Here is a 17,373-nt window from a genome sequence, read left to right as displayed (position 1 = left end):
GTGTCATTTAAACCCCATTTAAAAATAGATTTTTCGATATGTAAGAAGGATCGCAAACTATTTTGTCAAATTTCTGTACAAGATTAATCGTAGCGAATTTTGAATTTAATCGACTGCAATAGAATTGATAAACAATTAAAATACAAAATATTAGATGTAATTTTGCGTATTGAAGTTACTATGATATTAAAGAGTTTTGCATAATTATTATAATATTTAAACACTTCCAACATTGTTAAAAAATAGATTTTCTATTGTGGTTTGTTACGCAATTTGAAGTTTCGCGGTTCAAGAAGTGAAGAGTACTGTCGGTAAGTTAGGAAAGCGTCATAGTACCTTTTAGCGAGTAGCATGTTCTCTCAGTCATTACTTACAAATCAAAATGGCTGTCTTGAGTAGACTACTATTTGGCACTGGTAAAAAATTATATGGTATAAATGGATCAGTGTGGAAATTATTGGTCAAAAACAATTCCTATGTGATTCAGAATCAAGGTAGGAAAAATAAGTGTGTTTTATTTCCGTAAATGGAACATATAATAGAGAAGTGATAGTGTTTTGTTACGCAACAAATATTTCGTCGAAATATTTGTTCACCAGTGTGTTTATTATGACTTTCGCAATAAGTAAACACGATTGTATTTATTTAATTATTGGAATTACTGGAGAAATGAGTAATTTATTTTAATGCTTTAGGAAAATATGTATATATTCTGTATTTTTGAAATTTAACCTGATATGTACTAACAATTTAATGTTTTAATTTTTAGGGGCAATAAGATGTATGTCTGAACATCGTACTATGGATATAGCTGCATCTAATTCCGATTGGAGAATTATTAAAAATTGGATGTATTTTTACTTCTTTCTCAGTGCCATACCTGTTTTTATAATTATCTTCTGTAGCAATGTGTTTGTAGGCCCTGCAACAATAGAAAAAACACCTGAAGGATACATTCCAAAACCCTGGGAATATTACAGAGTAAGATAGTATTTGGAAAATATATTTGTGGAGAATTATTAAATACATATTTACACATCGCATATACGCGCGCACACGCCACGTATAAATTCACGCACATAATATCTATGTTTTTTTTAGTATCCTGTTACAAGATTTTTTGCGAGGTATTTTTTTCCAAACATACAAATGGAATATGAAAAATATCTTCATAAAATGCAAGTAGCTGAGAATAAAAGACGACTACGTGAGTTAGAAGATCAAATGGCATATTTAGTAGCGACGAAAGGAGATCATCGATATTGGTCTTTCAGACAGAATGCATTACGATATGTGTTTCGTAGAAGAGAAGAAGCTGATAATTCGATTTAATATGTTAGGAATAATTTGTAAATGTAAACTAGATGTGAAACAAATTTACTTATAGTATTGAATAAAATGTATCAAAATTAATTAATTTATAATTAATTTAATCCAATTACAATTTCAAAGGACAGTATTAGATTACCATTTTCTTATCATTTTCAACATTATCGATTCGGTATAGAAATAGATGGCAGCACTAGTAGTGATTAAAGTTAAGACTAAATATAACACGGATTGTTTTTTTCGAAGTTGTCGAGTATTATACAATAATATAATATTAAGAATTTCAAATATTGATACAAATTAAAAGAGATATTACATTTATCCATGCATGCATGTCTTTACACTTTCCAGTGAGAATCACACTTAACAGAAATGCACGAATAAGAAAAGATAGATGTCGCTACTAATGCCTGTCGTTACCTGCTATCTGATAGAGAAATTCTAAATTAAAATTTTCATCCCTTATACAGCAAATTTTAAATTTCACTTATTTATTAAACAATAAATTGATGTTTAATGAAATTTAAAGGAAAATCGTGTAAATCATACATTGTTAAAAGAGTAACATTTATATTCTATTTGTATAATTTGTATAATAATAATATTTGTCATTGTTATAATATTAATCAAATTTTCTTATAAAAAATTATAAATATTTTTTCAGTTTCAACTTTTTACTGGAAGATAGGAAAGTCTAAAATGTGAAATTCTACAGTTTTATTTTACAGTTTTATGTTTCGTTTAGATATCATTATTTAACTATTTTGTTGCGTATTGAGGTTAAAGACAAATTTTTGTAAGTACAAGTATCGGTACATTTTTCTGGACTAAACAATTATATAACATTACGAAGTGACTGATTTCTAAAATAAAGTTTTCCATCTTTAAATATCATTATCGTTGTAGTGATCATCGATATATCAAACTTGTTACGAGTGAAATCGGAATCAATATCATTCCTCTTAATCGTACGTATGTATAAATGCTTCTTAATTAACGAATTATGCAAAGTAAACAAACTTGAGTCTCGTTGGTGAATTTTTATGTTATCAAGATCGTATTTGGATGATTGTCTTTTAGGGGCATTTTTCCCGAACGAAGCATCAACAGTATCTACCGATGATGAATTTATTATCACGATTAATCAACTACATCATTATTCTAGTAGTAAGTTAATGACACAGATCGATATACGTCGGTACTAACGCAACTCGTAGTTAGTGGTCATTGCCAAGGTTGGATCGCGATATCTTGCATAATGCTTCGGCGTTCTCCTCTACGATGCGATCAAAGGAAGACGCGTCGCGGAGGATTTTGCACGTCTACACGCGATTTTGTACACTTCGTTGTTAATAGTTTCGCAAAATTAATGACAGTATCATTTTTACAATCAAAATAAAATCGACAGCTCGAAAGCTACTGAAAATGTAACTAAATTCGATATTTTCATTGATCTTGGTGCTTTATAATTGTTAATTAAATTAAAACTTACACGTCGAGTGTCTAGACGATGAAATTGGCAAACGCTTAAAATTTATGATTTTAATCTATGATTATACTATACCGTGGATATCGTTGTACCAAATGACCATATGATTTGTTAAACGGTCGAACGACTTTAGGAGAAAGTTCCATTCCACTCTATAGATTTAGAAAGCGTCTTACCCGGTAATTTGAATGCTCGGACCAGACCTAATGTTCTCAGTAAATCCTATTCTGCAGAATACTGACTTTGTCTTCCCGCGATCGCGAAAGTAATCGTTCGAGACTGTGATGATAAATTGTGCATCCTGACGGAAAAATACCTACATTCGGTGCAAATTAACAAGTCGATCATATCGGATTATTCAATTAGTATTAACCGGTTGCAATTTTGTAACAAACATCACAGGTTCATTTAATAATAACGCGATAATTATGCGATCGGGGTGACAAATATTTTTCATTATCATCTGAATTCGTTCGCCACAAAATGGCTCAATTAATGAAAAATTCGACGTTTGTGAAAAATTCATAAATGCTCGCGAGATCGTCGGTGATAATGTATGTTTCATCGTTAGCACGATATACTTTTATCCATATTCATAAACCATTCTGCTTGTGCATTTAAAGACGACAAGAAGAAGTTTATTAAAATTAAAACACAATCTGTCATTAGTTGCTATTAACCATGTATTCTCTTTCAGAGATAATTTTTATTCATTGATTTTTTCGATTTGTTTCGAATTGGTTCATCGACATATTTTTACATTATTTACGTTAACGATCTATCCTGTGCGTTGACAGCAACCTGTATAAAAATTAGCTGTTTTTGACACCGATCAATTCGAATAGCTTTGATTAATTTAGGCTACGGAGAAAAGCATCACTTCCATTGACAATTCGTATATTTTTCTCTCTGGCGACTTATAATAAGGAATCATGCGCTGTTTCTTTTAGCAAATACATAACCGTCTCGTGTTTAAAATATGCGGAAATTATTATTCATTTAAAAACAAAAAAAAGAGGAAGATCTACAAAACTATTATATTCGATTACGTGTGGTATCGTTGTAACGTTGCCATAGTTACAGCGCTCATATCGTTGATGTATCGTGATTACATAATAATGCCAAACGAAACCTGATATGTTGTCAGTTTTCCGGAAATTCTTATTTTTTTTTCTTTATTTTTTTCTTTTCCTTTTTTCAATTCAATACATTTTCAATCTCGGTGCAGAGTCGATGTCTATCGAATTAATCGTTGTGTTAACAGGATCGCGTAACATTTTGTTTCGTCACACGAAAAAACGTACAGCGGAATTATCACACATCGACGAACCGGCGAGGGAGAAAAGAAACAGCATTGTCAAAAAGATAGAAAAAGTAATAGATATGAAAAGAAGAGGAAGAAAGAGGAGAAACAGAACGCGACGCGATCCTTGTTCTGTTCTCCAATTTCAATATGCTTGCTTAATGCCGTCATTACGAATTGTCGAGGAGAATTAAATCGCGAATTAACGTGACGTACCGAACGGCTCCAGTCGCGACTTCTGCCTCCCCTTGGCCCCTCAGAGGCCAGATGGATCCACAGCAGACTGATTATCCGATTGTTTTGTGCGCAGAAATCAAAAGGTATTACAGCATACGCGTCTTGTCTCAAGGTTCTGCCTCTGTGAACGTAATTTCGCGAACTCGTATGGCAGCAGTAAGCACGATACAGTAAGGTCGTAAATTAAAGTACCAAGGATTGGCACCTATGGATATCATGGCACTTGGAAACGCATATACAGGTTCCCGTGTTCCATATAATCGACGGAACGATGATTTATGTCTAACTGTATTCCATTTGTAAGTAGGAAAATCGTAAATGTTAATTACCATTCCGAGGAAAGAGAAAGGGAAATTGTGTGTACCTTTTTTTTAAAGTATGAATCGCGATATTTCGTGCAAAGTACTTCGACTTTGCTCGGGCTTTTTAGATCACTATCTCTTCGTGTTTTCGTTAATTCGCGATCTATGTCGACATCCGAAGTACGGTTTATCGTTTCACCAACTTTACGATCTAGCACTATTATCGCTGGCATTGTGTATATCAGAGGTGAAACCAACTATGACACTTAGCGTAGCAACACTTTAACCGTGAAATTGTAATTTGGCGATTACACAGTCAGAGATACGTAAAACGTTCGCGTTCATATCGATGAAATTCTTCTACGTAGATCCGTACGTGAATCCTCGTCGACGGGAACGTAACTTGGAACGTCGATGCTGCATCGTCGCTCATGAAATTGCAATTCGAAATTAATGACAATGCGGTTTAATTTTCTCAACCTGACAGAGGTTCCTACGATCGCAATACGATCTATTGTTTGAATTGTTTCGTATTACATCGGTATTACGTGATAAACCTTTTTGCACGCGAAAGGCGTCGAGCAATTTATCCACGGCTTCTCGATCGTTCCCTCGGGTCTCTCTTTCCCGTATTTCTCAGTTTCTGTGCAACGTTATCGCTCTTAATCTCGATGTCAAACGTGAACGAATTGCCTTATACGCGGTAACTTTTTCCATTTCTGGGGGAAACTGCGGGAAAAGGTAACGAATTGAAAGACAAATTAACGAGCAACCGACCCACGAGCTGTAACTGGTAAAAAGAAAGGAAAAAAGCAACGTCCAGTAAGAAAGAGATCTCATAATAGGTTTGTCGGATACGATGCCATTATGCAATGGGATAATACGAGAAGAATTAATGTAATCACACGCGTCATCCTGATTGGTCTAGCGTAATAACAACGTTATCGATCATTCGATCAACGTAATCTAATCGAAGACAATTACTTTCTCCGATTTCTCGTTTAAAGTTTGCGAAATGCAACAGGAAATGTTCGTATTCCTCGAATCGTAAAGTCGCAACAATTTTCGTTCGGTTAATTTACTTGGCAAGCGAGTTCTCCTTGATAAATTCGCGACTTATCGCGAGCTACTCGAAAATACAGTCTGCCTTTTTTTGTTTTTCAAAAGCGTAACAGAAATATCGCCGCAGTCTCGTTAAACTAATTATCCTCACACGATTAGGTGACATCGCGATTACGTGGTGTATATATGTGGACGTCGTGTTTCCAGTAACTGAAAAACTGGTTAAATAATTTATCGAAATACTCGGACGGTGGGTTGTAATTTCCGATTTTTCCATAGTACTAAAGTCACTAGGTGAATCACATAACACCAGAAAGATACCAAACCAGTTGCAACGGGCTTGTCCAAGAACGACTGCGGAAAACATGCAATGTTTTCAATGTTTTCAGTCGAATTGTTATAATGGAAGCGTAATTATATATGTATACTCACTTGTTATGAATCACTTACCATTAATATCATCGTTAGTTACGTATATTATATTCGTGTACAGGTCGGTGGTGCTGAGTCTCTCGATCGAGTTACGATGCGGTTTTCGCTGTTCGCGAGAAAATTAATTCGTGAGAGCATGTTGCTAGGCGAGGAAGGAAGAAAGAGAGTGAGAAAGAGACGGAGAAGAGAAGAAAAAAGAGATGCTTGTTACCAATGTAAGGTCAATTGTAATCGAAAACGGAAGGCTTCGGAGGGCTGGAACTTCGATTTACATAAAAGCCATTCGTCATGGAGATAGCGGCTTCCTGAGTCGGACGAGTCCTTGGACTTATTTCCTGGTTAATACAGTCGGACTTTCGTTCATTCACATCGTGGTCGATCAATGGCAAGGCCTCGTAAGGAACGAGGTGTTTGTCCAAAGAAAAGATCGGCTCTCCGTACTTTCAGCGATTCTGCACGGACACTTGGAAACAAGATTTCTACGTTCCAGCCTCGAATACTCGATACGATCATTCCTCTCGTCTCGTGCAATTTTTCCTTCGATTCTTACAATTTTGCCAACCTTTACGCAAATTTGTAGCACTCCGTTTTAAACGGTACCCCAAGGATAATTAGCGAGGCTTCGATCCGATCAACGTTTGTAAAATTTTGCACGATTAACAGCGAATGCGAGGATCTATATTCAGTGTCCACGGGTCGCCCGTGATCCTGTGTCGATATTCGCGATTTTTGGTCGCTAGGAATTGAAGAAGAATTAACCGATGTCACGAAAGGAACAGGTGTCTCCCGATAAATAATTAAATGAAAATGACATCTCTATGATCGCAGTCGCGAGAAATATAAATGAATCTATTAGTCGAGCAACTAGATATTTACGAAAGAATAATGGCATGATTAATGAATCGAATCGATTAAATCACGGCGATAAAGGTACATTTTCGTCTTGTCATTAAGATAGATAAGACATCGTTTCGAGATTTATGTATCGGAAAGTCCTCGTCGATTATCGTCGAGATACATCAAACGAGGGGAAAAAAGTGCACTGCCACGCGGATTCATAGCCAGTGATGAAAGAACGAATAGCTGAATAATCGTTGGTGGGAAGAAAGATATGTCGCGCGTGGTACCAAAGAAAGAGGAACGGGGAAAAAAGTAAACTATGATTCGAAAAAAAGGGACAATGATCAACGATACAACGATGAACAGGATTTATCGCTGGCGTGTTTACAATGCGATTAGAAGGGTGAGCAATTCTTGATGTCTTGAGAACACGTTCATTGTAGCGTGGTACAGCATTCCAGAAATAAATAGCACTTGCACCACTATAGACACCGTCGTAAAACTGTCGCAAGATTATCACGAGATTGGCGAATCCACCCTGAGTTTTGTCGAACGCTGAAGACAGCGAGGAAACCTTGCACGTAAGCGACTGCCGGAAAACAACAATTAGGCGACGACACGACAAGCTCGATAAAAAGCCGATCCGATGCAATAGCTGTTCGTGTAACAGATTTATCATCGAACGTACACTTTTTCTTAGAGATTGGTTATCGTTACGCTTATCGTTGCATCGACCGTTCTTGTTCCTCATAGCTAGAAATAAATATCGTTAGATAATACAATAGAATTTAGAAAAGGCGACAGTGGACTGATAATCCTTTATTAATTGAAGAGCTGAAAAAGGAAATCGAAATGATATATTATAAAGACGTCGATAAAAAGTAACAAGTCTCTTAGATTAGATTAATGGAAGAGTACAGCGTGAGTACGCGTATAGCGATAGTGACAATAATGCGCAACTAATTGACTTGAGGCTAAATCGAGGATACTTTTCCAATTGACATAGCATTCGCGACGTTCGCTACGCGATTAGCAATTAACGAATTCCTTCGGCCGTGAATTGTAACTATCAGCCTGTTACTCGTTGCCTTTCTTCCTCCACTTTTTACGTTCTGCGCGCGATCGTTTTGCAAGATACCCAGAGGAACGAAAGGAACAAATTCGAGATTGTTTTTCCAAACACCGGAAGACATTATCCTCACCACCCGATAGGCGTAAGCACGATGTTCGATGATTGAAAAATAGCGCTAATTCATTTATGTAACGGGAAGCTTGGAATAGACCTTCACACAAGATGCAACCGTCCCAACACGTACTTAAGCACGTGAACTACGCTCAAAAATTGCATGTCCCCGCAAATTAGATATCATTTACGAATAATGAATCCTCAAGTTCTCTATACAGGAATAATTCGTAACGGAATAGCGACAAAGATCTCGAGGAGCTGCAAACGTTTATCGACCAATCTAGATAGTCTCCACTTGAGACTTAAATTCGTTGAAGTCCATAGGTACGGCGTACCGATCGAGTATTCCCGCTTATGATAAAGCAACGGTTTTGGTAGCATCTATAATTATTTGCGGCTTGAAAGAAACGAAAAACTGAATCACGCGTAGGTTATAGCGAAGAGTAATGGATCAATGGATCGAAATGTACGAGTTTTCAGCGAGTATCGCTTACTATTTCACGTAAGGACTCGCGTACCCATACGATACTCATCGAGATTCATCGGCAGCTCGAGGCGCGATTTTTAGGTCAAACAGAATTCTCCTTGGAAAAATGGAGTTCGAAGGTCCTGACGATCATATAACGCTCAACTGTGATTCAAAGAAACAGCGATCGTAAAGGGATAACAAGTGGTCAATAAAGAAAAGGATACTTGCAGACCTCGACTGCAAGTGTTGCACCCCGATGATGTTCATAATCACGCTCATGGCAGCCTATGTTTCTTCACGGATGTGAACTTTCTTACCGTGTCATCGAAATGTCATCGAAATATTCCAAATTTATCCTCGATCCTGACAACGCCACAGCGATTATCACCATTATCGATATTCGATATTTGGTAGCTACCTGCGAACTAGTAGAAACATTCCATCTGCAGTCGAACAACGAAGACGTAATCGCTGAAATTTCACTCGCACCTTTCTTCTCGACATTCCTCGCGGAGGATTCAGATGGTCAGCCATTTATAGTCGAAAGGTGACGTTCGTCAATGATTAACTAGAAAATAGTATCGAGTAACGCAAATCGCGAAGACAAGCGAAGTCGTCGTTATACGAAGTTCGTTCATTTAAGAAGCAGGCCATTGACAGACGATTTTTAAGCGGTTTCCCGAGGAGACTTGGCGCTGTGAGTTACGCGTTGTTATTAACGTCAGTTTTTATCGCGAGCGCTGAAACTTACAGTCACCATGGAGGTCGTGTCTTTTATCGTGAATGTATAATATAATGGCACCTTTTACCAGCAAAGTCGTGGATAGTACGTAACCGTGATCGCGAAACAGCTTTATCTCGATCGGTTGAATATCGTTACGACTTAGTGTGCCTCGGTTTCTGGATCAAAGACTTTATTGTACCGCGAACTTCGTCGAGTGTAGTTTTGCCAAGATTCTGTCGTGGTAAGTCACCAGTGCGTTCGTCGGAGAGTGCGATATTCGTCAGAGAAGTACCACGATCGGAAGGCTATCGGGAGTACCATCGAAGTTCCCAAAGTCGTTTGCATTGCTCGTTAAAGGTGTTGTAAAACGTCAAGCATCGACGTGGTGTACGTTTGGTTATTAAGGTAATGAGCTGAACTATCAGGGAATGAAAAAATACTTCTTGGAAGATTTTAGAAACCGGATGTTCCTCTAGCGACCTAACGCTTTGTCTTGTGTATCCTTCCTAGAAAGATGCGTACTTACGATAGGGCCAGTCGCAGCTGCAAAATTGAGCCTATTGTTGTGTCAATTATTGAACGTATCGGTACGAACTTTCAGTGCCGTACAATTATCCCATTACCAGGAAAACCCGGCACCTCGCGAAAGATCAAATCACGGTGCAAATGAAAATCGGTTCCGAAAGATCAGACTCGATTTTTCTGGATCGTCCTCCTTGCTTTTCTTCTCTCGAGGCGTATCGATCCTTCCCGCGAAGAAATCAAGGACCAACTACTATTTAGGTCGGTTCGACTCGTTTCTCCTCGCGGAAGGATAACTCGAGTCGCGAAATGAAGCGGATATGCGGGCGAATTTAAAAGGAGAAAAAAAGAAAAAAAGAAGGTAAGAAAAGAGAAAAGAGAAAAGAAAATAATGAGAAAATAAAGAGAAAAAGAGGCGTGTGGATGGAGGGATAGGTAGCTAGGGGTCGAGGAAACTTCTGCTGGTGGCGAGTCGGAGAGACCGGCAGACCTCGAGACGGCCCTGGAAGGGCGCTTCGCGAAGCGTCGTTTTGAGAGAGGCGCCTTCTCGCGACTATAAATGCGAACGCGCCGGCGAAAATCATCTCAGTGCCGAGTGCGAAAAAACTCACGGCGGACCTACTGTGTGTGTATGTGTCTGTGTGTGCTCATGTACGAAGGACCGTCGTTAACACGGGAGCACGTGTGCACCACCTCTTTGCAGGTTGTCGCGATTTTTAACGCGGAAGAGCATAACGTTGGTCGTCACCGACCAGGACACGATAGTAATCTGAAATAACTTTGATCGTAACTCCGTGTTCACTCTCGCCTTCCGACGTGCCGCAGTTGCATCTACATTCCGTCGTCCCGCAGTGATCGTGACCACGGATCTATAGATCGTCCCGTGACGAAATCCAGAAGCGGAACATCCTTGCGCGGTGACAGTACCGCGGACACTAAAAGTGATTTACGATAATCCGATCGGTGATATGAACTCGTCGGTAGAATTCTAGTCGTGTAACGCTCTGTTCTTCCAATACTTTGTACTCGTTTGTCAGAAACAAAGGACTCGATGAGCCATGGGGACGTGATATGATTTAAAGAACTAGAAAGGAAGGAAATCGTCTGAGATACTTACGAGATTCTGAATAGATAAAACTACCAAAGGTTGGTACTCTTTTGCGACATCGCTTCTGTAGCTTTCATCACGATCTTTCGACATCTCGATAGCCTCCAAGATCGTGGTATCTCGGTTTGCTTCTCGATACGAAGCTACATATCAGGCAAGAATAAGGCTCATTTCGCGAATGAATCTTGGAGGGGTATGTTTCGAATTAGAACAGACTCTGCGTGATCATAGACACTCGTTTCGATTTATGGGAAACGGGATCGTTCGAATGGCATTTGAACGGTTCGATCGCAACCCTGTTACTCCTGCACTACTGAGGCGAACGTTACCTGTTACTCTAAACTGCTGCATCACAGGCTCCTCGAGGAGCGCTTATTACTCTCGCGGTTACGTTAATGATGCAACGAATCAGAGAAAACGATAGACAATTTTCTTATCTTTTTTTTCCGCGGGGCAACGTCTTAATGATATTTTGATATTTAAAAATCGGAGCTGTGACATTCCGTATTAAATATTAAGGACTCGATGGATCGTGAATATCCAAGTCGATGTCTAAGTCGATATTCAAATCGATATCCAAATATCGAGATTTCGAGAAAAATAAGGACAAGGTGCTCCAAATGTTTGTTCAGTTGTATCGAAATGATATCATTTATTTAGACAATGATTCGAGCATCTGATTCGAAAGGAAATATTCCACTAGGAAACGCACAGTTGCAAAAACACGAAACAAGCCTGGAATAGTAACAACGTGCTGTTTGTTGCAAAAACGCGACTCATTGAAAATAAGAAACGACGGAATTCGTCCGATTCAAAAATTTTCCATTACATTCGACTCGAGTAGTCCCGCCGTTACTTCCCGCGAGTTTCGCGCAAAACAACCAGTCGTCCTCGCGATTATTTCGAGGACTATTGCGGATCTTGCACGACGAATTGGTATTATCCTAGGTTTTCCTGTTGAACATCAGCGATTTTTGTAATTGCAACTCTGCACGATACCGGTCATAACGCGCAACTCGTACTTTATGCAAGCGTGCCATCGTTGGATCACGATGCTTACGTTTCTAGTCTTACGTGAACTCTCGCAAGAAAGGAAATTACTAAAAACAACGGAATAAACATCGAATAATCACGCAAACGTGAAACTATCGCTTTTACCGGTATATTTATTCAAATATTTGTCCAACATTAAAGCTACTATTTAACAGCCTAACGAGAGAACGGGGTCCGGGGGTAACGCCTAGAGGAACAGGCGTATTTGTACATCCATTTCGCAAAGGCAATAATAGAAAACGGTCCACGGTAAATTTACGTAATTCGCGTAAAAAGTTCTGGATCGATCGTTTCGAAAAGATCCTTCGTTAAATGGCACCGTTTTGTCAGCGGTGAATCAACCTAAGAAGTTTAAACGCGAAACGAGATAATGTCGAAATCTAATGGCCGGGCATATTCGTTAATAGACAAATTGCGACTCACGTGTGAATCTGTCACGAGAAGCGTTGCCTCCGACGCGATAGAAAATCACGCGCGTCTCGTGACTCACGAGACCCGACCATTGTGCGGTTCCTCCCGTGTTCCGGTCTGCGTAGGGACAAGTGATCGTTTAAACGGCACTCATTATTCAATTCCTCTGGTAGCCCTTGCGAAAAATGCTCGTAAAAGTTGCGATAAGAGATCTTCAATTCTATACGTTCGTTCTCGAACGAGATGCCTGATATTAAATATTTCATGATACGTAATATAAGAGATAATAATCTCTTCTAGCGAAAAATTTTCATCTTCCATATTCGCACATTCGTTTCTAACCTTCCCTCTCTTTCTCTATTTCTGTTACAGATATCGGATAAATTACATCGGACACGATGATCACTCGAGCGAAACTCTGGTGGAAGCTGCTACACTCCGGCCAGCAGAAAGGTGTAAGGCAATTTGATCATTTTCGAGCTTAGACGTATTTTGAAAAAGGGTTCGTTTTCACGGAACAGAACGACCACCAGCGATGATAATTATCTGTGTCGTCAGCGATTCACACCGTTTCGCCGGAAGTGCTTCTCCTTCTAAATTGTATTTGTTCCGTGACTTATCGTTATCTGGTTCGTTAATATCTACTACTAGATTCCAGACTTCAGCTTTCAGATTTCACTCTGCTTTAGTGTTTGCTCGACAGCGACGTTGAACGTTGGAACACTTGATCGGGTTAATTAATACCGCGGCATTATGATAGGGAACGTATTCGGGCGCATACTTTCAAGGCTGATAATACTAATAGTGTGTAAATTTAATGTGCGCAGGACAAAAAAAAAAAACGCCACCGGCACAAGTTGGAAAAGTGTACGCGTAACAACAATACATTTGAATGATCGTAATCTGTCCGGTAATTATTGCGATTCGACGTATCTGTCGAGAACATCTCTCCAGGCTTCTTTAAACGAGGCCAGCGAAGGGAGAATGACGGTCCGCGTGTAAATAAGCCGCGTTACCTCCTCGTCCTTCCGTTCAGTGGGATTTTCGAGATTCCATGAAGCCGTCCGTACGGCAGCCAGACAGCTTTCCATGGTGTCCTGGCTTTTTTAGATCGACGTTCGCTCCGAGCGACCGCGAACCTTCGTATTGACCTCCAGAGAAACTAGTTCCTTTGCTCGTTGCTTCTTAGCCACTCGAAAGAATAAACGGTTCGAATCAACGCGAGGAATTATTCGACGAGGCAGAGATTCGATCGAACTGCTTTCATCGCTCTTCGGCTAGCTCTTCGATGGATTAGGAATTCCAGCCTGTTCCAAACGAAAAAAGAAAAACAGATGTCGCGTATATGAGATTTCGTGCATCGATTACGTGAATTCGGTGGTGTAATTATTTCGATACACGTTCACGGAACCTGCCTTTCATTTCCAATCACGTATCACGCGTGGCAGGCGTAAGCCTAATTGGTCCGAACGTGGAAGCACCAGCTGATACGAGATCATCGGTTATAATGGCACATCGAACGTGATTTTACTCGATATTCACCTCCATGTAATTTCCTGGAATGAATTTTTCAAGTGGTTCCGGGTTTTCAGGTATTCGCTGGACTGGCAGCACATTCTGGACAAATATCCGTGGGACTCGTTCAGGGATTCAGCGCCATCTTGGTACCGAAGCTATTGGAGTCTCACAATGCGAGCGAAGATCAAACTTCTTGGATCGCTGCTTTAGGTGTTGCATCGAACCCTCTCGGATCGGTGATGTCTGGACTATGCGCGGAATGGTTTGGAAGAAGATCGGCTATCGCGTTGGCTTGTTTACCCTATGCCGGGGGATGGTTGTTCATAGCGTTGTCGAAGGACGTGACTATGTTGTACGTAGGCAGATTCATCAGTGGAATCGGTATTGGTATGGCGAATGGCCTGTACCTGTACGTTAGCGAGGTGCTTTATCCTTTTTAAATTTAATTCGATACTTTAGTCGAAATGTACGTTAATTAATAGGATAAATTATGTTTTCATTGTCGCAGACTGCTGCACCGCACCAAAGAGCTTGGTTGGGAAGTTGTGGACCAGTTCTAGTCTCGGTTGGCGTTCTGATGATTTATTCGTTGGGTGCTTTCACTACGTGGCAAAGGGCTGCTGCGATTAGTATCGGACCTGCTATACTGTCACTGGCACTGTCGCGGTAATAATTACTCCAAGCTAATACTTTATGCTCCGGATTAATTTGATTTCCATGTTCGATTTGTATTTAATGTTTCTGGGTTAATTTTCCCTCTGTTCAGAATGATTCCGGAAACACCAGCTTGGTTAGTCGCTCGAGGTCGCGAAGAAGAGGCAAAAGAGTCTCTGCTGTGGTTGCGAGGATCTGGTTTAAGCACCGACAAAGAGTTCGAGGAACTTTGCGAGGCGAATGTGAAGCGAGAGGAAAGGAAAGAGAGTCTGTTCAAAGCTCTTCATACGCCAAACGTGTGGAAGCCTTTCCTCGTCCTGCTCACTTTCTTCACACTGCAGCAAATGTCAGGGATTTATATAATCCTCTTCTACACGGTGAACATTCTTAAAGATATCGGTATCGAGTTAAACGAATACTCAGCAAGCGTTGGAATCGGTGTGATTAGGTTGTTCGCGTCAGTAGCTGGTGCTGGTTTTGCGAACAGCTGCGGCAGAAAAATACTGGCCTTCATCAGCGGTCTAGGAATGGCCATCTCTGCTGTAGGCGTTGCTCTATCTTACAGGTCCGGTATTGTTCGTTTAATTAGAACCGTGATATTGAAATGGTGGTGGCCAAGTTTGAAAATGCGAAAGTTTGCCTATTCAGAATCGCTTCTGTTCGTTTCTGTACTTGGTTACCTTCTTTCTGTCATTGACATAAATGTAAGAAACTAATTGATCCAATTCTCTTTGCTCTCAGGTTCAATTTGCCATCTGTGGTATCCTTGGCATGCATCGGAGGCCACGTGGGCTGGTCTATGATAGGATTTCTCACTTTACCGTGGGTAATGACTTCTGAACTGTACCCGCTAAGGTTCAGAGGACCTTTGGGAGGCATTACCACTAGTATGGTACAGATCTTGACGTTTGCAACCATCAAATTGTATCCGACGGTGCATACGTTCGTTGGCGTCGAAATAACGATGTGGATATTCACTGCAGCTGCTAGCCTAGGGGCTCTGTTTGCCTTGACGATTCTGCCTGAAACCAGAGATCGAAGCCTGGATGAAATAGAAAACGGATTCTCCAAAAAGTCGAAATCGAAATCCTCTAACGGCACCGCGTCGAGCATCTGTAACCAACCCAAAAATATTACGCTTCAGAAATTTGCTTCCATCACGGAGGAAAAACATAATATGACTACGAATGCGTATGCCTACGATAATTTCTGTTTGGACCTAACCGCCGACGATACAGAGAAAAATAGAAAGGATCCTTCGAATGACTCTGACGGAAATCGCGATGTTACTCATACAATCTCGTTGGAGCACGTTTATTTCTAACGAAGAGCAATGAATCACGAACACGGTGGACTCTTTTCTATAAGAAATCGATTGCCAGTCATTGCTAGAAATAAACATTTCTCTGACTCTATTCGTATTGTGATATCTTATCGATGCTGTAAGTGTGATGTATTTATTGCGTAAGTCGTATTTTGTATTACACAAAAAATTCACCAGTATTGCATACATTCCTGTGCCCCTTTTAAATGTGTTCTTATAAACAACGAAACGAGTAATTGTGACTCTTAGTAAGCCTATAAGAATCTAATATTTGGGAATAATTGTAATTTAATCATCGATTGTTAATACGATACGTAACGTATGGTGCAACGATAAACACGATTTTGTTGAGCATTGTGATCGAATGACGAAAAATAAGAATACCATGCGATTACTAGTAATAATATATACGCGGCTATCAATGAATATTGTGTATGAAAATTAATTAAGAATATTTGTGTACATCAATTTATGTAATTATTTATGTATATATACATATATTTATATTTATAGATATCTGTATGTTAAAATATTTCCACCATGTGTTGCGTTGAATCATGGTGTTTGTAAATATGATTTTTCCTTTGTGTAAAATGTACATAATATTATTTGATAACAATAAATATATTATTTTTTCAACAAAAATAATGTGCTTAGATCAAAATTCATTTTCAAACGAAGAAAAATTTATTAACACTTCATTTTTGACTCAAATATTATCTCTTTGTTTTTACACCTTACCTGCCGATGGACACAAAAACACTATAGCCATTTGTTGTCGAATATGGAGACTAATAGTTTCGACAACCACCTATTTACAAATATTTTATATAATATCCTAATTGTAATACGCAAGAAAAATAAATTGCCCATATAGAAAAGATAATTTATACTTTTTTCTTCAACCTATTAATAAACATAAAGATCAGAGTTACTTTTTCCACAACGATATATCCTCCTTCAGTGTTTATATGTGAAATTTATTTTCTAACATCTTTAACATAAGCCTACATAAATAAAAAAGAAAGCCTTAATGTCATTATTACTCATGTAAGTATTAATTATTAAATTAAATATTATTATCGATTTAGTTGAAACGTTGCAGGTTTATAGATATAGTCCTGCAGTTTCAGAAAATATATTATTATAGCCGCAACTACTCAATAATTTTTGAGATATTTGCGAGTAAAGTTTTATTACTACCGCAATTACACGTTTATTTCCACTCTCTTCCAAATAAATTTGTAGAGTACCGACGACGATCCAGAATTGTCAATCATGGAGGATCGGGGTTCAATTCTCGCCGATATAGCTTTTCCAATATATTTCTTATTTTGTATTCCTTTTTCACCTATGAAAACATTGTAAATAAAATTTCTTAATAAAAAAATTTATTTTTTACGCTTTCTT

The 17,373-nt window shown here is 39.0% G+C and overlaps 2 protein-coding genes across 3 annotated transcripts; both read left to right on the top strand.

The window, feature by feature from the left end:
* Positions 1-377: 377 nt before the first annotated feature.
* Positions 378-1,413, top strand: ND-SGDH (NADH dehydrogenase (ubiquinone) SGDH subunit). Its single transcript, XM_017906056.1, has 3 exons — positions 378-494; positions 770-981; positions 1,102-1,413. Exons 1-3 carry the CDS (start codon positions 383-385, stop codon positions 1,330-1,332), a joined length of 555 nt encoding a protein of 184 aa, XP_017761545.1. The 5' UTR covers positions 378-382; the 3' UTR covers positions 1,333-1,413.
* Positions 1,414-10,926: 9,513 nt separating this feature from the next.
* Positions 10,927-16,373, top strand: LOC108551780 (facilitated trehalose transporter Tret1-2 homolog). Of its 2 annotated transcripts, XM_017906044.1 has the most exons (6): positions 10,927-11,041; positions 12,840-12,922; positions 14,060-14,407; positions 14,494-14,651; positions 14,752-15,204; positions 15,381-16,373. In XM_017906044.1, the coding sequence occupies exons 2-6, from the start codon at positions 12,866-12,868 to the stop codon at positions 15,961-15,963; spliced, it is 1,599 nt and encodes a 532-aa protein (XP_017761533.1). In that variant the 5' UTR covers positions 10,927-11,041; positions 12,840-12,865; the 3' UTR covers positions 15,964-16,373. The 2 variants fall into 2 exon arrangements, with proteins under 2 accessions (XP_017761533.1, XP_017761532.1); XM_017906043.1 differs by lacking the exons at positions 10,927-11,041; positions 12,840-12,922 and adding an exon at positions 13,170-13,334.
* Positions 16,374-17,373: the final 1,000 nt, after the last annotated feature.

This window comes from Eufriesea mexicana, unplaced genomic scaffold (genome assembly GCF_001483705.2).
Source record: "Eufriesea mexicana isolate 0111107269 unplaced genomic scaffold, ASM148370v2 scaffold5018, whole genome shotgun sequence".
Classification (NCBI taxonomy): Eukaryota; Metazoa; Arthropoda; class Insecta; order Hymenoptera; family Apidae; genus Eufriesea; species Eufriesea mexicana.
The sequence above is the reverse complement of the archived record's forward strand: the minus strand, read 5'-3'. Positions and strand labels throughout refer to the sequence as shown.

What these genes read in the sequence shown, in the direction of transcription:
- ND-SGDH (XM_017906056.1), top strand. Translation starts at nt 383, where the DNA reads ATGGCTGTCTTGAGTAGACTACTATTTGGCACTGGTAAAAAATTATAT. An exon ending in CTATGTGATTCAGAATCAAG is followed by an intron (nt 495 to 769) that starts GTAGGAAAAATA and finishes TTTAATTTTTAG; the next exon opens with GGGCAATAAGATGTATGTCT. An exon ending in AACCCTGGGAATATTACAGA is followed by an intron (nt 982 to 1,101) that starts GTAAGATAGTAT and finishes TGTTTTTTTTAG; the next exon opens with TATCCTGTTACAAGATTTTT.
- LOC108551780 (XM_017906043.1), top strand. Translation starts at nt 13,221, where the DNA reads ATGATAGGGAACGTATTCGGGCGCATACTTTCAAGGCTGATAATACTA. An exon ending in CCGGCACAAGTTGGAAAAGT is followed by an intron (nt 13,335 to 14,059) that starts GTACGCGTAACA and finishes CCGGGTTTTCAG; the next exon opens with GTATTCGCTGGACTGGCAGC. An exon ending in GGCGTTGCTCTATCTTACAG is followed by an intron (nt 15,205 to 15,380) that starts GTCCGGTATTGT and finishes CTTTGCTCTCAG; the next exon opens with GTTCAATTTGCCATCTGTGG.